The following is a 24,510-nucleotide window of genomic DNA, read 5'->3' as shown; positions in this document are numbered from 1 at the left end:
AAGGGAATCGGGATAGGATAGCGAGACCACAAAATGATCTGCCTCTCTGTCTCAGAACTGCACAACGAGAGAGGAGATAAAAATTAGAAAATAGTGGTAACATGCTTTGGCGGTCTTCCAACAGGAAATACTCCTAAATCAGAACTAGGTCCTAGGACTGCAAGAACTGAGAAAGAATTGGTATTCGATCGGTAGCTTTTTCCATTAATATTCCACTACAAAATTTGGCATGTGAATTTCACTTGAACTAGATTTACCTTTCAGCAGAGCCTGTGCAACAGGGTTTTGTAACTGTAACATGGGTGACTGTCTCATTTGCTGATCTCAATTTATTTCTTTGCCGACTTTTTATGTTCTTAAACTGCATTCCCGATTCCCCGTAAGATCGCTTTTTAATAAAGATATAACTGTCATTAAAGCAAATTAATTCGTTACTTTTTTGAAACAACTCTATCTCTTAAACAATTTTTCTCCTATTTTTAATGGCGATATGGAGCTGCCTCTAGGTTGTTATCACTAGGATTATGTTACCCTTAAGAGTCCATAACTTTTCAAGTTTAAGCCTCATTGAGTTGTAGATTTCAAGATAGCTTTTGATTTTCATATTTCATATCTTCATGATTATCATATTTTCATATTTCATATCTGCAGCCTTTTTTTGCATTGACCAATAACCAGCAATTTGATAACAATTTTAATGCCTCCTCTCATAGAACATTTTCAACTTGAATTTCAATTTGATTTTTTTTGAAAATATTCATTTTTTTAAAAATAGGACTTCAAAGTCAGCTTTACCAACCATGTTTTTGCTTTGGAATATTAAACTGTAACAGAAAATATACATTTTTTTAGTAGAGTAAATCTTTATTAATAAAAATATTGATAAAAAGATTGCAACTCTAGCCAATGGACACTAGAGTTCGATGTGTAGCTCAAAAGATACACAACTGAAGAGAAACTCGAAGTGACAAATTTATCATGACGAAGACCACACTGCCTTTCCATAATACAACAACAAAAGAGAGAATAATGAGGACTTTTTTCCCAAGACAGTGAACCAACAAAACCTATTTGAATATTTCGGCCCAATATCTAAGGGCCGAAGTTCAGGGTGCTAAAATAGGCTTGAAAATTAATATTAAGAAGACTAAGTCACTAAGGCTAGGAATAAGTGAAGATGAACAGGTGACATTAGGTAACGAAAAGATTGATCAGTTTGGGAGCTTCAGTTACCTTGGTAGTATTATTAGTAAAGATGGTGGGAGCAGTGAAGATGTTAAAAGGAGAATAGCTAAGGCTCAGGGTGTTTTTTCACAGTTAAAAAAAGTTTGGAAGAATAGAAAGATAAGTCTGCAAACCAAGATTAGAATATTGGAAGCTACAGTGATGACAGTGGTCAAATATGGCTCTGAAGCATGGGCGCTCCGAAAAGCAGATGAAAATTTACTAGATGTTTTCCAGAGAAATTGCCCACGGATTGTTCTGGGTACCCGGCTGACTGACCGTATTTCAAACAGTAGGTTGTACGAAAAGTGTGGTTCAATCCCGCTTGTTAGGGCTATAATGAAAGAAAGGTTGAGATGGCTAGGCCACGTTCTACGGATGAAGGATGACAGATTACCGAAGATTGTCCTTTTTGGCCAACGGTCTGGGGCTACACGGAAAGAAGGTCGTCCTTGTCTGGGTTGGGAGGATGTCATAAATAAAGATTTAAAGGAAATGGGAACTTCCTGCGAGGGTGTAAAGAGGGAGGCTTTAAATAGATTAGGTTGGAAGAGGAGCGTGCGTAGCTGTGTTGGCCTCAGGCAGCTTGGTGCTGCAGTGAGTTATTAGTAGTAGTAGTAGTAGTAGTATATCTAAGGGCCGTCTTTAGCAATTATTATACAATAAAATACCTTCACTTCAAATCTAACCATCCTCCACAGGTTAAAAGAGGTGTGGTAATATCTCTTGTGGATAGAGTACTTAATATCTGTTCAGAGCCGTATGTTAAAAAAGAATTAAATTTTATTACAAACATACTTTTTGGCAACAGGCACCCAATTTCTCTCATAAATACTGTTTTTGCTCAAAGATTAAAGATGCATTCTTCTGAAGACTTAAATCCCATACCAGTAAATGATTCGAATAAACCCACAAGCACGATTTACCTACCTTATATTCCGAAAATTACTTCAAAACTGAAAAAAATTTGTTTATAGAACAATTTACGTGTTGTATTCACAAGCAATTTAAGTATAATGAATCTTGTCAATTCTGGTAAGGATAAAGCCCCAGTTACTTGTCTACGAAGGGTGTATCAAATACCATGTAGCTGTGGAAATTATTACATTGGTCGATTTGTTCCTCCCTTTTGAAAGGAATTGGAAATTTGGCTGGCGGAAAATTGGAATATGATAGTTTAAAAAAAAACTTTTTTTTTAGTACTTTTATCGCATAAGCAGAACTGCCAAAGCGGTACAACTACGCTGTTTTTCATCCAAATTAAAGATACTGGTACAGTATGGCAGCGTTGGATATTTTTTGGTGCAATCTGAGTTTTTTGGTCAATTTGGTTTTACTTGGTACTTTAGGGCTTGTAAAGATAAATGGCGTACTACAGAAATAAGAATGAATCAAAATCCCTTCATTACTATGCTTAAATGTTCCGAAACCGTGTTCATAAAATTTCTGTACAGCGAAAAGCATGACGAGGTGTAACCCCACTTTGCCATGACATAGGTCAGTTTAATAATAAGCAAAGATGTCACTGCTTGTTAGATCCAACTAGTTTGAAAAGGTTGATAACTAGTTTGAAAGGGTTTTAATAGGGTCATTTATTGAATCAGAATTTATAGGTTTAAAGTTGTAAGCTATAACCTAGAGTAATGAGTGTTTCAATTTTGTAAACGCAACATTTATGCTATCACAGTTTCAACGAGGCATAAAATCTTCCTATCAAATCCTCTGGATCTGGAATTTTAATTAATTATCTATTAAAATTTTGATCTGATGTCATGTGGGCCTGATGTACCCTAAAGGCCTAAAAAGGATAGTTGGCTGTCCTCTAACCAGTCTCATCAATTACAAGTGCTGCTACAACCTATAATGTCCTAACAAACAGCCCGTCCCCCCACTCTCCCAAGTGCTCTACGATTATCTGTTCTGCATTTGTCTATATACCTGAATCTTAATGTTAAAAATAATTTAAGTGAAAATTGACTCATTTACTTCAGTTCTATTTATTACTATTTTTCTTGTCTTTGTTCAGGAATATGTCCTTAAACACTTAGATTTTTGAATTTTGCTAATTATGTTTTTGTGTTTTTTTTCTAAAAAAATTTGCTCTATTACTACTGCCACTACTACTCTTAACACAATAATGACAACAGGGACAAAGAATTACACGGAAGACGACTCTCCGGTTACTAAGTCTGTGAACTAGAATTTTGGGTTGCCATGTCTGTTCTCCTCGCATGATAATGGATTTGTGAAATATGTTTGTTTGTTTTTTTCGTTTTTCAGCGCATAAACCACAAACTTTAATGAATTAGGTTTTGGGGGGCCATGTCGAGTTTAGCAGTGATCGAATTTTTGTTTAATTATGAATTTTATTTATTAATCTGAAAAATTGGCGTTTTGTTTGTGATATTTGCTTTCGGAAAAAAAGCCATACCACTTTTTAAAATTATAACTTATTTTCTTCTGTAGTATTTTAACTAAACTTTTTGAGCAGGGACACCCCTGATAGAGTAAAAATGGTTTTTAAACTGTTGTCCACATTTTTTTATTTTTTTATTTTAAGGATTAAGATGTTCCTTAAAGCTCAAGTTGAAACTTTTACGGGCGAGTGAGGTAACCTGCCTCCCACTTTTTTGTGAATTGGTACCCCTTTTAACGTTAGAAATCCCTTGGAGGCATTCTAACTTTTGACCCCGATATATTTTACTATATTCAACCGTGTACCATGGAGGTAATTGTGGTTAAGTTTTATAAATCAAACGGTTCGTGGTAGCGAACTTACAGTAAGGAGCGACCCGGCTAAATAGTAACCGAAACTCTAAAAAACGGAATTTTGATACCAATAGATACATCAAAAGAATCAGATTTTTTTGCTGATTTCAAATACATAAGTTTCATCAAGTTTAGTATTTTCCATCAAAAGTTACAAGCCTGAAAATATTTGCCTTCTTTTCGAAAAAAGGAAGAAATACTCCCTAAGAGTCATAAAATCTTAATGAGAATCACACCGTCAGATTCAACGTATTAGAGAACCCTACTGTAGAGGTTTCAAGATCCTATCGGCAAAAATGTCGAGGTTTGTATTTTTTCAAGTAGAGACATCATGGACGAGTGTTTATTTTTTTTCCTAGGGCTGATCGCACTGAACCAGTGGTCCTAGAACATCGTAAGAAGGCTCATTCAAACGAAAATTAAAAGTTCTAGTACCATTTTTAAATAATCAAAAAATTGGAGGACAACTAGGCCCCCTCCTACGCTCATTTTTTCCCGTAGTCACCCGATCAAAGTTTTGAGATTGTCATTCTGTTCAGCGTAGTTGAAAAATCTGATAGCTGTGTCATTGAGGACGACTTAATCCCCCTTATTCCTTGGGAGAAGGGCGGCAAGTTATGAACTTTGCCCATTGTTTAAATATAGCATTGGTTGTTGGGAGGTATAGAGACGTTTTCAGGGGGATTTTCTCTGGTGGGAGCGGTGGGGGGGAGGAGCAGGGTTATGAGGATATTTCCATGGAAGATTTTTTCAAGGGGGAGGGACTTTTCTATGAAGAGGGTGCCAGATTTCCCGGCATTATTTAAAAACGATCAGAAATAAAAACACCAAACACCCATGATTGGCCTCCGGTTGCCTTTAGGCTATGTAAGATGACGTTTATGCTGGCAATAGGCCTGAGGAAATGAGCATAGACAAATATAAGTGCTAAATTGATTAGTACCATAATTTCGTTTCAGTTGAATGTCTGTATGGCATACTTTTTGTTTGTCCAGCAAATATACATGCGATATATGCAATATTAGATTTTGGTCGACAACGCTGTTGGATGTGTGGCAAAAAATTTAAGGTTCTTGAAGAAGATAGGCAACATCAACTCAATTGAGAAGAAGTAAGGCATTTTAAAGGGAAAGGGTTCATGTATCACACCTCTAAAAACGGTTTGAAGGACATTAATTGTAAATAAGACATGAACAAAAGACATCAAAGGTCAATAAAAGTTTTGAATATATCTTAGGTGCTAATCTTTATTAAATATGGGCTGTTTGTAAGGTAAAGCAAAAATTGATAGCACTTGTATTGGAGGTAAAAGCCTGGAATACTATTTTGAGTATGAACTGTCCTAGGCTAATTGCTGAATAAAATTGGCTGTAGTCTACAGGTTAACCTAGGAGGTAGGCTATTATTAGCCAAAATGTTTAGACAAATAGGCAGAGCCAATAAGCCTCATTGCCATTGGCATATTTATTAGACTTTTACTACTTTGAACAGCATAGGCCACTACTTCAAAATTTTAATCAGATGTCTTTAGTAGACCCAGTAGCCCAAATGGGCATGTAAGTGGAGCTGGTTGTCCTCCAATAATTTTGAATCTTAAAAAATTGCTATAGAACCTCAAATTTCCAATCATTTGATCCCTCTCCAGAGTTATAACTATGGTCAATGTTGATATTACCAGAATAATTTTTTTGAGGTCATGAAACTAGGGTAGATACACAGTTATCATCAATGTTGACAACTTATTTATGTAGCAAATCCTTTGCTGAATCACCATTATGGAGTTATTAAAACTGAAAGTTGGTCATTTTTCTGTCAATTTCCACTGTTTTTTAGTCTTTTTTCTGTAAGATTGATTGCACTATTGAATAATCATAAAATCCTTAAGATGTATTTGAGAAATTTCTCACAAGAAGGAACACATTTTTCTGTCAATTTCCACTGCTTTTTAGTCTTTTTTCTGTAAGATTGATTGTGCTATTGTTGCTATTGAATAATTATAAAATCCTTAAGACATATTCAAGAAATTTCTCACAAGAAGAAACACAGGAGATCTAGTTTGTATGTTTTGAATTTAATTGAAAGCATGGCAGAACTTTGCTCCAGCCGCAAAATTGATTATTTTGAGGGCATAGTGACATTTTACAAGGACAATGTGAAATGTTTGGAGTTTCTGAGAAACCATAGAGTGATCCCAAAATTGATGAAATGCCCCTAATGCAACAATGAGTGTCTTTTCTGTAAGCAGGATCACATGTGGAAATGTACAAGATCTTATGTTGTTCTGAAAACTAGAAAAAGGTGTTGATATGGATTTTCCATATCTGATTATAATGGAACATTCCTCCACCAAGCAAGGTTGCCAGTATAGAAGATTTTGCTATTTACCAATCATTTTCTGTCCTACAATTGGGACTACTCAACAGTCAAAGACTGCCTTGGGATGTCCCCATCCCAGCATATAGAACCCTCAAGAATCTGAGGTATATGCACCACTCCATCAATCATTTAGAAAATTTTGTATCCCTGGATAATCCTCAGGTCCACACCCAGACCATAGAGAGAATGTGGTTGGACCTGAAAAACTGCATCAAGAGGCTGGGCATGAACCTGAATTTTATGTACCAATACCTGGTGCAAGCCCAAATTTTATGCACCAATGCCTGGCATGGTATTTCTTTATTTCTGCTGTAGGAGACAAGAAAAAATTCCTACATGCATTTTTTGTTCAAGCTGCAAAGCTTTATGTGCTGATGTCCATGAGGGTACAAGTGGCCTCTGTCACAGAAGTGGATGAAATTGAGATTGTGTAAATAGCAGCTTATTTGAAATATTGTGAATCTTATATAATTGTTATCTTAAGAGCAAAGTGGTTGATTGACTGACATTTGCAGCCAGCCAAGAGAATACACAAGGACTGGATTATGGTAAGCAAGTTATTTTTATTAAAAGTTAGCCCTTTTTTTTTGTTCAAGCATTATTTGATGATAATATGCACAATAGAAAATAGATATTAGATAGAAGTTAGGTTAAGTACATTCCAAAGGCAAATTATTTTAGGCCAATTCTTTCATAAATAATCTTCTCTAAAAACATCCAAAATTTGCACAAATTGTCTCTAAAAGCCACAGAGCAATTTTTGGTCTTAAAATGTTAGCAATTTCAAATTTCCAATCAACAAAAACAGAAATGATTACAATTTTATATATATAAATACAAGAATATTTGGGCTGGAATAACTCCATAATGGTGACTCTGTGGTAGTTTTGCAAGAGAGAAAAGATGTTCAAAGAGTCAAAATGCATCTATTAACAATAGTTTCATGTCCCAAAAAATTGTTCTGGCAATACCAACATTTACCAAGTGCTTCCTCTGATAAATACACTAAAAGTATAAAGCCCATTGGGATGCTTGGCAAGCTCAATGGTTAGAGCACTAGAGTACTAAGCTTGGTGTCAAGGGCTCAAGTTTGATTCTAGACTTCTTTTTTTCATTCACAAAAAGTAAAAAAATTAAAAATATATTCCTTTCTAGAAAAAGTTACATTTATAGAGCAAAAATCAATATTAAACTGAAAAGAATCCAGTTAAGAGGGGGAGGGTCTTTTCTTTTCACAAATAAGTATCTCCAAAATTTTAGTTCTAGTAGATATAGGCTATTCTATTTTATCTCATATCTAGGTTGATTGATTTCAAACTCTCTGGATAGTTTTGTTTGGGAAGGGGGTCATCAACTCTGAATTGTGTATTGTGGGGGGCAATAGTTTTTGATAAAATTCTACTTTAGCTACTTCTGGCTATCTTGGAAAAGGGTTATGTTCGGAAAATCAAACTTTTAGTAACAAATCCAGGGGCAAAAAATACTCTGGAAAGGTATTACTAAGCTTCCATGTTAACCCTCTTTTGATTTCTAAATCTTAGACATTTGCCTACTTGACAGGTACCTATTGAAGTTTTGAGAAAGTAACATTTTGTATTAATTCTCAGTTGTCAGTTTCTTTTTCTCTGCTTTTAGTTTTGAAAATGCAATTCCTACTTTATGAGTGGAATTTTAAGCTATATCAATGGTTTTTTTTTTTAATTTAGGACAAAATTTGTGTTTTTGGATCTTCTTCTTCTTCTTGTCATACTTAGATCAAAGGACTTCATTTGTCTGTTATGACCTCTTCTTCCTGTTGGAGAACAGGCCTCCAAAAATGCTTTCATCATGAATTTCCAATTCCAGAATTTGTATGAGGGTATATCCTTCTTTGTCATCTTCTCCTCCCTTCTGTTTGGTTAGTGGGAAGTGCGAGTACTTGAGCTACCTGTCCCCAGCGGTTTAAGGCCTAGAGGCTGGCTGGTACCAATACGGCTCTTCCCACTCACTCTTGCTCTCTTCTGCACAGCAGATCTACATTATAAGCTAGCTCTTTTTTATTGACTTTTTCATTTGAAAATGTAACGGAATCAAAAGGTAACTTTAATATTGTTTAGAAACTCCAAAATATCCACGAAAATCAGGGTTGTAGAAAAATTTTTGAAACCAAAAAAAATTGGGATTGAGCAAAGTTGTGAAGTTGAAAACAGTTTTATTGTTCTTCATTTAAGCAGAATATCTATTTTGCAAGTTTTCACTTTTACAACACAAAGATTTTTAAAGGTCATCAAAGACCAGGCCCTTCCAGAGAGAGAAAGAATTGAGGTAGTTACTTCAAAATACCTTCCCAGGACCCCTTTTCAAGATAGCCAAAAGTAGCTAAAGTTGAATTATACTCAGTTTTTATTTAGTCCTCACAAAAGAGAATACACTGTGGCCATTTCTCTTTTTTATGTCTGTCATCCAACAAGCTTTAGTAGTAGTAGTAGTAGACAGGTTTAATAGCAAAAAACTTGGCAGCTATTGCTGCTTTACATTTCTTTACAACATATTCAAAATCAAACTACACATGTAAATATAAATCAAAGTATAAACATTAACTCTTATTGTACACATCAACAAAAAACAGGACAAAAGAATTACAATGGTTTATTCTTGCTTTAATGGGAACTAAATTATCTTGCTTTCTTGTTCTTCATGGTAGAGGTTGATCAGGTAAGCTTTGATGCTAGTATTTCATAAATTTGCATCAATGATCTTTTTCTTTCTATGAAATCTGTTTGTATCAAAATAATTTTGGCAATTTCCAGTTGTTTTAAGTTTGGCTTCATTGTTCATTGTAGATTCTGTTCATTTTATGTTTCATTTCTTCATTCACAGAAACTTCTAATCCTTTTAGGTTTTAAATTTTTGCTTCTTATATATTTTTCTGAATAAGGGTACTGCAGGGTGATACCACCCTTTTTATTGCGGAAGAATATAATTGTCATTTGATGTGTAAGTACACATCAGCTATTATGAATTAAAATTGGCAGCTCATTTTATGGTTGGGGACAAGGGGGGGGGGTAGGGGGATGCCTCAGTAGGTGCATTTTTAATGCCAAAACATGTTAACTCCCATTGAGCCATCAGATAAATAAAGAATTAGTTCTAGGGAAGGTCAGAGTTATAATAAGATATCTAATTCCTCCTGATTTCTATAAACATTTCTCGGCTACACCTTTATTATGAGAATAAAGGGTAACATTAAGTCCTACAACCAAGCATAATTTATTCCATATGGGTAAGGAAAAATACCTCCTTGTGGTCATGAAACATTGGGGGATGCTCATTCCATTAACAGTTATAGAGATCTAGTATATCCCTTTTTTAAAAGGCAAAAGTGAGTTTGAGAGCAACTTGTACCTGTCCTAGAACCTTTTTGTGTATCTAGTCCTTGTGTAACCCCTTAGGACATGTGGTCAACATTTTTAGGCTCCTGTTTTGTCCAGAACTGTTGAAAAAATAAATAAATTTGCATCTAAGGATGATATAACCCCCAGAGTCATTGGGACAAGGGTTGTAAGTTATGGAAGCAGTCAATTCACTACAGATATGGTTTATTGCAGACAGAAGGGGAGGGGGTGTTTTATCTGGAGAATCCAGTGGTGTGAAACTTCCAGGAAACTTTCTGCTGTGGGAAGGAGGAGGGGTTAAGGGACTGTAAATGAGCCACAAAAAGTTTTTCCTAGCCAATTTGAAACTTAAATCTGAAACCTTTCTAAAGGCTGCTATCCAGCCCTTGCCTAATCCCTTCGATATTGAATAATTTTTGTAAATATCTATTTTGTTTTAAAATTTCATGATGCTTAATAAGGTTGCATATTAGCTGTCCAAATACTGGATATATTGAATATCAAAGTTTGTGTCAGAGGGATGGGGAAGGGGCTATTTTTTGTCTCCAACCCAACAGAACATTTCTGCAACATAGGCTCCTGCTGAACTTTAGATTTATGCATTGTTAAGTTGCAAAGTAAATCAAAAGAAACTAGGTGTTGTCAGGTCAGTTACCAGCTTAACACTCCCCCCCACCAGAGGGAAATTCCTCTCAAGATATTACTACCAACACATGTAGAATATGTAGGCCTAGTGCATGATGTCCCCATACAATGAAACTAGGTGCCTCTTTTGGGTCCTCAAAATTGTTGATTATTTCCCTCCACAATATTATGTTGAGGGAAAGGGATAAAGTATAAAACTTTTTTGTCTTCTCAATATTGATTGGTCTGTAAAAGGACCAATCAATAAAAGAAGGACCTACAGTTTTTTTCCCCAAAACTTGAAACTGATAGTTTCACCTGAGAATAGGCCTAAATGCTTGTTTTCTGATCAGGTAGGACTTGTAATACTTTTTTTTTAGGCCAGTTGATTGAATTTTAATATTTTTGTTCATTCGAGAACAAAAGACTAAAAGATTCAGGATGCATAAAACCGGGGCTTTAAATTTCGTCTTTCTATTCTGCTTGAAAATGAAAGTTCACAAGATTCTTGGCTAGATGGACCTTTTCTGAAAGCAAAATTGGAACTAATTTGTTTGTATTGGTTGATGATGCCCAAAAATCAAGCCAAATTGTTTTTTTATGTCTCTGATAGGCTAGGCTTGAAACTTACAGGGTTTGTGGGCAGGGCCAGATAGACTCCAATGGAAATAATGACATTTTGAAGATTGGCTGTATAGATATGTCTGACCTGAGTCAGCAGATTTTCTTTTCTAGGATTAGCTGAGACTCAAGGGGCATGTGGACACTGACAAAGGACCACAATGAAGACAAACACTATGCAAAAGAAAATTTTGCAACCCTTCCTTAATCCTTGCACTTTGTGCTGAAGTCTTACTTTTTGTCACAGTTCTTCTAGAAAGATTGCATAAGAAGTATTTTTAAAGAAATCTAAGACTTTAGTGCAAAGGACGAAGGTTGAGAAAGGGGTAGTCCCCCTGATATACGGAATAATTTCTGTTTGTTTTAAGTTTTAATGTAGCTCCTTACTTTCAGTTGAAAACATTTTTTTTTTTATTTAGTTCTTTAATAAACTACTTCAGTGTACATTTATTAAAACAGTCAAAGGGGTACAACAAAATATAACATGAAACACTATTTTAATAAAATGATGGATTACAATGCATGCACATTCAAGGGTTTCTACAGGATGAGGGTGAGGATGGTTTCTGTCCTATTGAAGACCAAGATGTGGTGCAGATTTTCAATCCAAATGACTAATAATTCTCCTACCCTTTGACCCGAGATCGTGTTGTAAAACTATCATTGAAAATTTATAGCAAAATGTACTTGTGATCAAAAATTTGATTGAGTATTCAAGTTTTGTCCAAATTGTAAATTACAGCCAACATTAGAATTTTTAAGTAGAAAAACTGAAAAGGAGCAGGAATTAACTAAACGAAAATACCAAAAAAAGTTTTCCTAAGAAATATAAAGACCTATGTAAAAACCTAAGGTGAGTTGAAATAAAATCATGAAATATTTCAAACTTAAGATAACAGCAATTACTATTAATGAATAATGGAAACCTAAAACGAAGAGAAATCAAAATGAGAAATAATGGTCAACTTAAAATTTAAAACGAATAGAAGATACCATAAACAGGAGTAGGTCTATTGCCCCCTAAACTTATGAAAGGAGAAAGCATCATTTGCACTTCACTAAACACAAAGTGTGTTTTATTATTTTTTTTATATAATAGAATAAGAAATTGTAGAAACTTTCAGGAATTAATGTGATTAAATATTAAACAATCACTCTCTTTCCAATAATCTTGATTATTGTAGTAATTTTCTTTCGTCTTTTGTTGAAGTTTGGAAAAAAAAAAAACCCATCTTGTTCAAAATACTTATCATTTCCAATGAAGTACAATTGACAATAAAGCTGCTTTGAGGATCTGAAGTATGTGTGTGTGTGTGTGGGGGGGGGGGTACCAGTGTTATCTTTAAACCTTGATTAGCCCTGGGATAATTTTCTGTTGTTTTGCTGTTGTTGGTGTTGATAAAAAAAAACACGCTTCTCAAAACACAATTTTTTTCAGGCTAGAATGACTGATGCTCTGGTCTATACAAATTTTAGGGGATGATGGCTCTACTTCTATTTATGGTATTTTCTGCTAGTTTTAAGTTTGACTTGATTATTCATTTCTATTTGTTTTAATGTATGTTGAATCACTCTTAGTAGGTTCTATTATCTTTAAGTTTTATATGATCATTCTCTTTAATTTCTGCTTTGTTGAATTTCAATTATTCATCAACAGTGATTTATGTTCACTTAAGGCTTGAATTGTTCTGTGACTTTATTTCTGCTTGTCATAAGCTTTAATATGGCTCTTTACCTTTTTTTGAATTTTTTTTTTGGAAAATGATTTCCTAAATTAATATTTAAAAATAACCAGGTTTCTCATCGTTTTCTCTGGGTCTAGAGAGATTTACCAATTAAATGAGTAAACTAGTTTAAAAAAAATTCAAATGGTTGTTGCAAATATGCTACTGCACAGTAAAAAAAATTGACAAAAATGGCAAGCTGATTTTCAATACACTGATAGGATTGGATTAAACGAATGATACCGTTGATACAAATATGTTACATATTAGAATAATTTACTTCTTACCATATTTCTATGCAGATTCAAATAACTGTTAATTATCATCAATAGCTTAGAAAATTGCCCTGTTTTTCGATCCACCTGTTAAAGACTGGGTAGCAGAGAACTCGGGATAGTTTTAGCGCTGCTTCCAAGGCTGTCATTTAATTAGTTTTTTTTATTTCTAATTCATAATTTCATCAAAAAAAAAAAAAAAAAAAAAAAAAAAATCCAAACACACTTCTATGTAAGCCTCTGCATGCTTTTGAGTTTTATGGTTATATAGCAATAACTATGAGATATGTTTGTCAATTCCATATTTTTATGCTAGTCTTTTGTAGAAGAGCAAATTTTTGGTACGAAAATTTTAAACGTGTCATGCTCAAATAGTTATCCATTTTTCTTTTATCAATTTACTGTAGATGGTAATATTTTATCGTGAAATTATTTATTCCTTGATTGTGGTCTGAATTTTAGCCCGAAAAAGGTTAAAAGCTTATTTTCCATAAGGGAACACTATTGGACAAAAAGAAGGAAAAGGTTTGGATCATGCCTGACCCTCAAGGGGCTGCAGACCAATTGTGTGCACTGTTTTCTAAAGGGAGTTGGAGGTGGAGTATACATACTGCAGACCATAGAGGGTGGGAGACGAAGCACATGCTCGAATAGTTTTGTTCAGTAAATTTTTATCAAACTGCACATCAAGAATTCTAAAAGTGTTTCTAAATTCAGGTCAAAATGACTTGCCCATATTACGAGTTAATCTTTAATAGAGTGTTTTTATCAATACTTAAAGAGAGCTTAGTATCCTCGCAGTCCCTTTTTTTGTGATATGCGTATTGAATCAAATGCTTTGAAAGATATTCCTGAACTTTTGCAGATAGAAATGTTAGGCGAGCTCCAACAGCTGCTTAGATGGCGGTGCCAATTCAATTTAGAAAACCGAGGATATGATTATATTTTGTTGCATATGTGTCGTTTTGGTTGTTTTAAAGATTTAAAACTATCAAAGTCCAATAAAGTATTATAACTCTGTAATGTTTTCTGTAAGTCAGCTGCTTGCTCTTTTTCTTTGATTATAAATATCTATTTGTAGACCTTATGAAGTCAGCTGCACAACAAGTCATGTCTAAAGTCTATGAGCTAAGGACTTATAAAATCTACCCACACTACTACAAACAATTCCTTGGTTTAACTCAGGAACACTTGTACCTCAGAACTGCTCATTCAAAACTTCTGGGCTATTGGACTTCGGAGCTTGGAGGATTAAATGAAGTTTTCCACATTTGGGAATATGGTAAGTCATCCTTATCTCGTTCTATGCTCCTCCCATAACCCTATTTCATAATTTACCGACTCCAGTGAAATGTAAAGAAATAAAAGACTTAAAGAGTTATTGGCCAAAAGGGAGAAAGTATTACCTATTTAAGGTTTACTAATGATTGTTCATGTCGCGGTTGTAACAGAAGCTTCAGATTAGTTCAGAGTGAAATTTTGCCTATAGATACCCCAAATTAGAAATAGATTTTCAAAGATCGAATGGTTTCCTATTAATGCAATTTCTTAATGGCTTTGAAGAAGTATGCACACCAGAACTTTTTTTTTTTTTTTTTTTTTTTGGCTGAGGATAGCATGTTTGAATAGAATAGAATAATACTTTATTATCAAGCTAACTCTCACAGAATAAAAACCGCTTAACTTGTTGCCTTCAGTCAGTCAGCTGGGTTACAATGCAGAATATTTCCGAAATTGGTACAAAGAGTTCTACGTCGGGATGCCAAGGTAGGGAGGCAGATTTCCTTGAGGAGGAGAATGTCAGGCACTTTCCACTGACTGTCAATAATTCTCAGGACTCTAGCCTATTACTAATTTCTAGCCTATTAGACTGAGGCACTGTAAGGCCAAAATGCCACACCAGGCTAGCATGTTCAAGCAGTGGATGGATAAAAGACATGTAAAGGCAGAAGATATGTGCTTTTGGGCATGAATGTTTAGCACATAGCTTAAGGAGAGACAGAGATGTACTAGCCTGTTTAACAATAGAGTAAATGTGGGCCTCCCATTTCAAATCGCTAGTCAGTGTAACTCCTAAAAGTTTAGTTTTTGTTGTAATTACTTCATTAGGTATTGGGGTTATAAATGATGGCTTTGGTTTAAGAAAACTAAATGTCATTATATGAGATTTATGGGGGTTCACTTTCATTTTTGACTTGGCTGCTTCACTTGCAACGTCTTCGAGAATTTCCATTGCACTGCTCTTAATATTTTTCTGCATTTTTCAAGCAATGACATGTCATCCACAAACTTCCATCGATCGGATGATTCATTAGCAAGATTGTTAATCATTACCAAAAACAGTAAAGAACCTAAAAGCGAAACCTGCAGAACTCTGAAAGAAATAGAGAGTTTGAATTAAGATGATATTAAAAAAAATTATCAATTAAAACTAGTTGAAGGTCAACAAAGGAAAAAATAATAACCTTGAATTAAGCTAATTTTACTTGTGGACAAAGGTGTTTGATAATGTTGTATATAGAGGGCTCTGTATAAAAGGAGATTCGAAAAAAAGAAATTCTACTATATAGGAAACAAGTAATTTAATTCTACTTGTTTACAAAGCTGTTTGATAATATTGTACACAGAGGGCTTTGTATAAAAGGAGATCAATTCCTGAGTTGGTTAGTGGAAATATGAGTAAAACAAATTTATTAATCAGTCTAAAATTTAGTAGTGTAAGAAAAAACTTCCCAAACAAAAGAATACTATGATTAGTGAAGATTTGCTAGTGTAAAGAAAAGTCCCTACTCACAAGAATATTATGATTAATGTAGATATAGTAATACAATAAAGAAAAGAATGTAAAATCAAACAACTAATCCAAATAATAAAATAGTTTTCCATTTTCAGCTTCAAAGGTTTTTGACAAGTTTTCTGCTTTTTCAATTTCTCTTCTATAGGATTGTGAGTGAAACGAATGCTAAGAGCGAGCAAGATAATTTCGAGGCTTGAGGGAATGTGATGCCCTAAGGTTCTACTACTGCTTCTTTGAATAGTCCTTTAAATTCTTGAACTGAATAATTTTAAATTGGATCAGTTTCGAGATATACTATAAACTTTCGAAGTCAAGTGACCAAAATTCAGTCGTTTGCATTCAGTTCTAGTTATGTCAAGTCATTAAACAATTTAACACCAGATTGCCATGATGAATGTGATAAGTTTCAGATAAAAGATGAAAAAAAAATCCTAACTTTCCTTAGTTTAGTCAAGAAAAAGATTTAAATTATTGTTCAACAGGAGGATAAACAGAAAAAGAAGCAGTATTGTGCTAAAATTATCTGTATTTTCTTAGGTATCGGAGCATATTTCTCCAAATTGTTTATGGTTCCAATATGAAATAGGTGTATAGTTTACCATTGTATAATCAGCCGTTCCTACATCTTTATCAATGCACACAGAGTTTGTTTTGTGGCTCTTTCTTTTTGTGTTGCAGAGAAAACTTAGACCTTATCCTAGCTGCCCATCCTCCAGGTCAACAAAATGCTTGGTATTATAACATAGGCTTATTATTTAAGTATGTTAGAAGGAGAGAAAATTAATTTAACAAACATTGAATTGATTAGTAGAGTATATTTGGAGTAGATTATTAAATAGAGGAGTATACTAATTTATGTATATTAGTATCTTATACTAAATAGAGCAGGAGCGTGCGTAGCTGTGTTGGCTTCAGGCTTCTTGGTGCCACAGTGGTAGTAGCATTAGTAAGTTAGAGATATTAACTCCCAAAGTAACCTTGCTAAAATTGAATCTCTTACTTTCAGCTATTCTCATTGCATTTTTTGAAGTCAAGTGATATATTTGCATTCACTGATCATTGTTTAAAATGAGTAAAAATTAAGATCAATTTGAAGTGGCAAATTCTGTTTCAAGTTGAAGATAGGACAAATAACACCAGCAAATGCAAAGCCAATTAGATTCTGTTGGTTGCTGCTATTAAAGGGTTAAAAATTGTGATATAACAAAACTTCAACTAGACTTATGTTCGTAGAAGATCAATCTTCTGAAATGAGATTGGCATTTTCTTTTCCTGTTTAACAGCCTGCAAGTTAAACTTTTTTCCTAATACAAGTATGTATAGAATAATATACACTAGGAAAGCAAATGTGAAGAAAAAGATGTATATGCTAAACGTATAATAAATTCACAGTCAGTTTCAATTTCAAATTGAAATCACAGGGTTATTCAGGTAAACAAAAAAAGTCCATATCTACCGCAGGTATGTCCTGAGTTCCAATAGGAAATCTTATCAATAGAGGACAAACACTTGCCCAATAAGCAATCACAAAAAAAGAAAATCATAATGGAATAAAAAAAATACCACTTGCATTCATTAAAAGAAAAAGAAAACTTTTTTTTTAGCTACAATCTTCAAAATGTCTCAGAAAAAGAACCTAGTTGATGAATAGACTTCAGGTAGACATATAGACATCAGAATAATTCAGAACTGAACAATATGGAGTTTCATTTATATTGAAGTATTGGTATTTTGAATATGACAAAAATGAGATCGAGTCTCTTGAATATTGAGCTTTATCCATGTTTCTATTTAAGTTTTGAGTTAAGATGGTTATTTATTATTTCAGAAAGTCTAGAACAGAGAGGAGAGGTACGTACCAAACTAGCGAACGATCCAAGGTGGATTTCAGATTATTTCAGCAAAATATTACCAATGATGTCAGTACAAGAAAACTCAGTCTGCCAACTCTATCCCGGAACGGATTTGAGCTTTTCCAAATCAAAAGGTGGTCAGTTATTGATTCTTGATTCTATTTATAAATACTGCTCTATTGTTGCCTATAGAAAACAGTAAGCTAAATTTAATTAGCAACAGGAGCAATTATTTTGCTCTAATTAGTTGAAGAATTTTTTCAGACACTGCGTGTCCGCTTGGCTGCTTAGGGATAACATCCCTGAGAACGTGTTTGTTTGTTCTTCCAAAAATCCCTTCAATAAAATTAATCGTAGGAAAAAAAATCCTTGGCATTAAAACAAGTTGACTAGTGGTATATAGGTTTTTAGTGGTTTGACGCCAAGAAGGATGTAAAAACTAAAAAAAGAGTCATTTAATGAATTTGAAATTCTTTCTTATCATGTTCTTCTCTCCAACCAATTCTCTGCCCTCTTTGTAAATTATTATTCTTTTCTCGGTCTTTCGTTTCCTTTCCTTATCTATTTGTCTCCTGTCACCTTCATGAGCGTTAAGCAGGTAATAAAATCGAAGTTAGTAACTTGTGCTTTAATCTTCGTGTCGATGCTCTTCACCTGTTTTCAAACAGTTCGTGTTAACGAACTGTAGTAAGGTGCGACCCGGCTCAATAGCAACCAAAACTCTAAAAAATGGAATTTTGATACCAATAGCTACATCAAAAGAATCGCACTTTAATCCTGATTTTGAATATATAAGTTTCATCAAGTTTAGTTTTACCCATCAAAAGTTACAAGCCTGAGAAAATTTGCCTTATTTTAGAAAATAGGGGGAAACACCCCTTATAAGTCATAGCATCTTAACGAAAATCACACCATCAGATTCATCGTATCAGACAACCATATTGTAGAAGTTTCAAGCTCCTATCTACAAAAATGTGGAATTTTGTATTTTTTGCCAGAAGGCAGATCATGGATGCGTGTTTATTTGTTTTTTTTGTTTGTTTTTTTTCCCAGGGGTGATCGTATCGACCCAGTTGTCCTAGAATGTTGCGAGAGTGCTTATTCTAACGGAAATAAAAGTTCTAGTGCCCTTTTTAAGTGACCGAAATAATTGGAGGACACCTAGGCCCCCTCCCACGCTAATTATTTTCCCAAAGTCAACGGATCAAAATTCTGAGATAGCCATTTTATTCAGCGTAGTCGGAAAACCTTATAACTATGTCTTTGGGGACCACTTACTCCCCCACAGTCCCCGTGGGAGGGGCTACAAGTTACAAACTTTGACCAGTGCTTACATATAGTAGTGGCTATTGGGAAGTGTACGGACATTTTCAGGGGGAATTTTTGGTTGGGGGAGGGGTTGAAAAGAGGGGGATATGTTGGGGAAACTTTCCATCGACGAATTTGTCATGGTGGAAGAAAATTGCCATGAAGGGAGCGCAGGATTTTCTAGCATTATTAAAAAAAAAAAACAATGAAAAAATTAATATGAAAAACTTCTTTCAACTGGAAGTAAGGAGCAGCATTAAAACTTAAAACGGATAGAAATTGTTACGCATATGAGGGGCTCACCATCTTTACGCTAAAGTATTTTTTGTAATTTCAACTATTTATTCTACGGCTTTTGTGATTCAGGGGTCATTCTTAATGGATTGGGACAACATTTAAGCTTTAGTGTAAAGAGCGAGGTACTGACGAGGGGGTGAACCCCCTCATATATGTAATAAAAACATGAGAATACATAAGTTCGTTACGTAAGCTAATTTATAAGTTACGTATATTTTTTACTAATAAAAACATTCGTAAAAAAATAAAAGTTCTAGTTGCCTTTTTAAGCAACCAAAAAATCGGAGGGCAACTAGGCTTCCTCCCCCAATTCTTTTTTTCTCAAAATCATTTTATCAAAACTATGAGAAAGCCATTTTGCCAAAAACAAAATAAATATGCAAATTTCGTTTTAATTATTCCTTTGCGGAGAGCCAAAATCAAAACATGCATTGATTCAAAAACGTTCAGAAATTAAATTAAAAATAACAAGTTTTTTTTAACTGAAAGTAAGGAGCGACATTAAAACTTAAAACGAATAGAAATTACTTCGTATATGAAAGGGGCTGCTTCCTCATCAACTTCCCGCTCTTTACGCTAAAGTTTTTTATGTTTTAAACAGTAGAGTTGAGAGAAAGAGTCAAACTAGTGTAGATGCACCTTATATGCCCCCAAGGCATAACAGGGGCATATAAGGTTCTTATAGAAAGGGTGGTCGTGTAAACTCAGGAGGGGGCTTATTGGATTAATAATCAGAAGTTCTAGTGCCCTTTTTAATAGTCAAAAGGGATTGGAGGGCAACCAGCACCCCCCCGCCCTAGCCAATCATTTCCTCAAACATCTAATCGGAATTTTGAGATAACTATTTCATTTAGCGTAGTCGAAAGGTCCGGGAATTATGTCTTTGAGAATGATACCCCCCCCACAGACCTCAGAGCAAGGGTTATAAGTTATGTCCCTGGGGAATGTAAGGTTTTATAGTAGGGGTGGTCGTATGAACTTTGGAGGGAGCTCTTTGGATTGTCAATCAGGAGTTCTAGTGTCCTATTTTAAGAGTCAAAGCTATTGTACGGCAGATACCCCCCCCCCCCTAATCACACACGTCTTATTTTCTCGAAAAGTATCTGATAGAAATTGTGAGGTGGCCGTTTGTTGCCGTAGAAACTTCGAGAAGAGATCATTTGATTGGAAATTGAAAAGGCTAATGCTATTTTTAATAGTCGTAAGTGATTGTAGGGCAACTAGCCTCCCCCCCCCCACGTCCATCATTTCCCTAAATATTTCCAATAAAAATTTTGAGATAGTCACTTTGTTTGGGGTGGTTGAAAGGTCTGGAAATTATGATTTTGAGAATGAAAACCCATCACAGCCCTCAGGGCAAGGGTTGTAAACTATGCCCCAAAGGCAAATAAGGTTTTTATGAAAAGAGTGGTTGCATAAACTTCGAATGGGGCCCATTGGATTGGAAATTAGAAGTTTAGTGCCCTTTTTAAGAATCAAAGTGATTGGAGGCCAGCTACCCCCTCCCCCATGTCGTATTTTCCCAAAATGCATCCGATAGAAATTTTGATATAGCCATTTGTCCAAAATAGTCCAAAGATCGCATAACATGGCCTTTGGGGTCGACACCACATACCAGTGTCTGGGGGTAAGTGTTGTAAGTGTCGCCCTGGGGGCATGTAAGGTCATGTAAGTGGTGGTCGTGTTAACTTTAGAAGAGGCTCGTTTGGTTGGAGATCTATACCCCTAGTTCCCTTAAACGCATTCGATTGAAATTGCGAGATAGCTATTTTGTTACCAGTGTTTCAAAGAGCATATAACAATGTCTTTAGGGTAGACACAACTCCCCAGATCCCAGGGGCAAGGGTTGTAAGTTATGCCCCGTGGCATATAATATTTTTATGGAACAGGTGGTCGTATAAACTTTGGATCGGATAGGGCTCATTTGATTGATTGGCTCATTTGATAGAGGGCAATCAGTCCCCCCTCCAAGCCTATCATTTCCCAAAGGCATCTCATCAAAATTTTAAGAGACCTATTGTGTTCAAAATTGTTGAAAGATCCAGTAATTATGTCTTTGGGGATGTCAACCTCCCCACAGTCCTCAGGGTAAGAGCGGTAAGTTAGGAAATTCGTTCATTGTTTACATATAGTATATGTTACTGAGAAAGGTATGCATATTTAAACTTTACTTTCTAAGAAGACAAAGGACATTCAGGTGATCCTTTCAGATAATGTTGATGGGAGTGTTAAACTAAATCAGAAAACGTTATATGTGAACAGATTGTGTAAAGGGCTTAACTCAGGAATCACTGAGTATATTTGGAACTTTTAGGAAATGATAAGGGAGATCATCAAAGAGGCAATACTTGCATGCTACCAATGCTACTACAATTACCATAATTACTACTACCACGCTAATCAGTTTATAATATTGAGGGGAAATTTGAACTAAATCAAAAGACGCTGTGTGCATGCATTTTGTCAAAAGAGCGAAAAGTTTAGGATATATTGAAACTGTATGGAACTAAACCGAAACACATTATGCCCACACAGGTTGTCGAGAGGACGTATCATCAATGCTTCAGGAGCGGTTCATGGTATAAAGTTGAAACTTTCAGCCTGTGTTGAAGGGGTTGCTCAAGAAACCAAAGCTGCTATGCGCATTTTGCTACTAATGCTGCTACGCACGCTAAGGGTATTAAGATGAAGTTTTTAAGGGATATTTAGGCAGATGTTCAACTAAATCAAGATAAACTATGAACATTTGGATTTCAAAAAGTTGACAGAGTAATATCTCAAGAACCGTTTACATTATTAAGTTTGACCTTTAAGGGTAAGTTACCGTGGATTTGAACTAGCCAGAAGGCGCTAAATGTATACCGTTAATACCACTACTACATTTACTGTGACTTATGACGCTAAGGGTATTAAGGTGAAACTTTTAGGGAACGTTTAGGGGGTGTTTCAATGAAACGAAAAAACTGTATACATATAGGTTTTCAAAATGGCTTATAAGCAATACCATAGGCAACACCACTCTATAATAGCTAGAAATATCGTTGAAACTTTTAAAGGAGCTAATTCGATTCAAAATTAAAAGTTCTAGTAGCCTTTTTAAGAGCGAAAAGAGATTGGAGGGTCAGTTGACTGGTTCAAACCCCATAACCCCCTCCCTCTGGAAACGGCCTTGAGTACCGGTAAAGGTATTTATTGCTCAGCCCCGTGTTAATTTTATATACTTAGCTGTGTTAGCCTAGTATGACTATGAGCTATTAGGACTTTTTGGAAGTTGGCTCTTAATTTTACTTTTTTTTTAATTGAATATTTTTCTCCTACTATTTATTGTTTTTTTTTTCATTCTGTTCCTAATAAACAGTCTAGATAACCAAGGATTAAATGAAAAGAAGAGAGAGAGAGAGAGAAGAAAAAGAAAATCCTGTATATATTTTCTCACCATGGGAATTAAGGTTGGTTACCATTCCTATTAAAACGTTTGGTTCGTATGCACACACATTTGGAACTTGAAAACTGCATTTGATTTTTTTTTTATTATAGTTCGTTCTTTACAAAATGAAATCAGGTAGGTAAGCAAGCAATGCCATCTATGTCAGCAAAAATATAATTTAAGCTAGGTTTTTCGATAAATTGATGTATTCTTTTGGCATTTATACATTATGCTCCCTATTATGAACCTTTTCTTATCTTTATTTACCTATCTTTGTTTTCTTCATTGGCGTATTCAAACATTTGCCTAAGTTTTCTCAGTGACCTAGATCTATAAGTGCTTTCCAACTTTGGAAATATTTGTCTAAGTATTTTGGAAAGATTTAGAATCGGGTTTCAGTTGACTGGATATATGGAATGGGATTCATTATTTGACTTTCTTAGATTCTGTTAGTTCTTTTGTTGCATCTTTCTAATTTTCGAACCTAGACACACTAAAAATGTTGCAACGCATTGTTTAAAACTAAACACAAAGATTTAAGAGGAAAACTCTCTGCTCCAATTGGCTGACTTGGTGCGTTTCGACGGTAGACGGAAGCAAACAAAAAATTACACGGTGATAAACATGCGGCTATGCTTGATCTTCAGAAAATAGGAAAGGAGTGATTTGCCGTACTTCAATTTGAGTATAATGCGCGAGCAACAACACAGTCAGACTTGTTGATAAAAAATCCAAGGTTTTTGAACGACATGTGTTTTTCCTTGATTTTAAAATCAAACTTGTATTGCAATAGCGGATATATACTTTATATACTTTCACCTTTATTCTGTCAACATTCTCAAGATGATTGATGAAAGTTGTTGTTTTTCCGAGTGATTGATACATGAGCAGGTGCAAATGGAAGTATGAGGATCGATTTTTGGGATGGCTTTTGCATTTTCAAGGCTTTTTTTTGTATAAATATTCAAAAAAATAATATTAATATTAAAATTGGAAAAAACCTAAATAAATTGATCTTTAGTCTTCTTATAGATACCTTCTCATGCATCAATCGCTCAGAAGAGCACATATTTTTGGGGGGTGAGTTGTCTGGCAGCTTTACCATGAACGTTTGTTTTATGAATGAAGAAAGAACTATTGAAGGCTGTTCTAAGGTTTCAGGTTCAGCTCATTTCAGACCTGGGGAGGCTAAACTTTTCTGCTCACCTGCGTTTATTCACAACAATGCAAATTCAAGCTGACGCTTATCCTTTTTTCTCTAGATCGTTTATTCCTTGTTACTCAATACCACCCTTGACTTTTTTCTTTTCTTTATATTCTCTTCTTCTGTTATACTAGACGCTCCGACCTTTCGCCGCCAGATAGCAGTGCAAAAGTTTGCTGACCTTTATTCGCTAGACAATAGTGAAAACGCAAGCGCTCGGTAAAATAAATTAGAAACAAAAACAGAAACAAAACAGAAAAAACAGAAACGGAAAAACAGGCTAAGAAACATCAGATCAGAAACAGAAATTGGTCTTACAAAAACAGATGACCTGTTTCTGTTTTCTGTTTGTTTTCTTGAAAAACAGAAACCGAAACAGGTTAGGCAAAAAGAGAAACAGAAATAAAAACATTAACAGTGCCGTGGCGTAAATAGTCTCTATGCAATGGATGATAATGTGGTAATTTTAAAGCCTACAAAATGATTTGAAGGGGGATCGCGTTAAAGAGGTGGTGGAGGAAGGGGACGTATCAGAAGCCGAAAGGATGCATTTTGGGCTACATATTCGTATTTTGAGTAAGGTCATTTCCATTAAACTGAAGGGAGGGAACTTCGACCTGGATTGATTTATTAAAAA

General features: G+C 34.8%; 1 protein-coding gene across 6 annotated transcripts in view; it reads left to right on the top strand.

The window, feature by feature from the left end:
• The first annotated feature begins 4,949 nt into the window (after positions 1-4,949).
• The window catches only part of LOC136028123 (protein NipSnap homolog 3A-like), a 30,540-nt gene continuing 10,979 nt past the window's right edge, over positions 4,950-24,510 (top strand). Inside the window, exons 1-3 of one of the 6 annotated variants that reach the window (XM_065705767.1) lie at positions 4,950-5,104; positions 14,069-14,269; positions 17,613-17,774. In XM_065705767.1, the coding sequence (XP_065561839.1) occupies positions 14,074-14,269; positions 17,613-17,774 (358 nt within the window). In that variant the 5' untranslated portion in view covers positions 4,950-5,104; positions 14,069-14,073. Of the gene's footprint in view, positions 5,203-12,424; positions 12,492-14,068; positions 14,270-17,612; positions 17,775-24,510 lie in introns of those variants that run through there. The other 5 variants (XM_065705769.1, XM_065705768.1, XM_065705771.1 and 2 more) reach the window with 5 other exon arrangements.

The sequence above is a fragment of the Artemia franciscana genome, chromosome 6 (assembly GCF_032884065.1).
Source record: "Artemia franciscana chromosome 6, ASM3288406v1, whole genome shotgun sequence".
Lineage (NCBI taxonomy): Eukaryota > Metazoa > Arthropoda > Branchiopoda > Anostraca > Artemiidae > Artemia > Artemia franciscana.
This window is presented reverse-complemented; position numbering and strand designations above follow the sequence as displayed.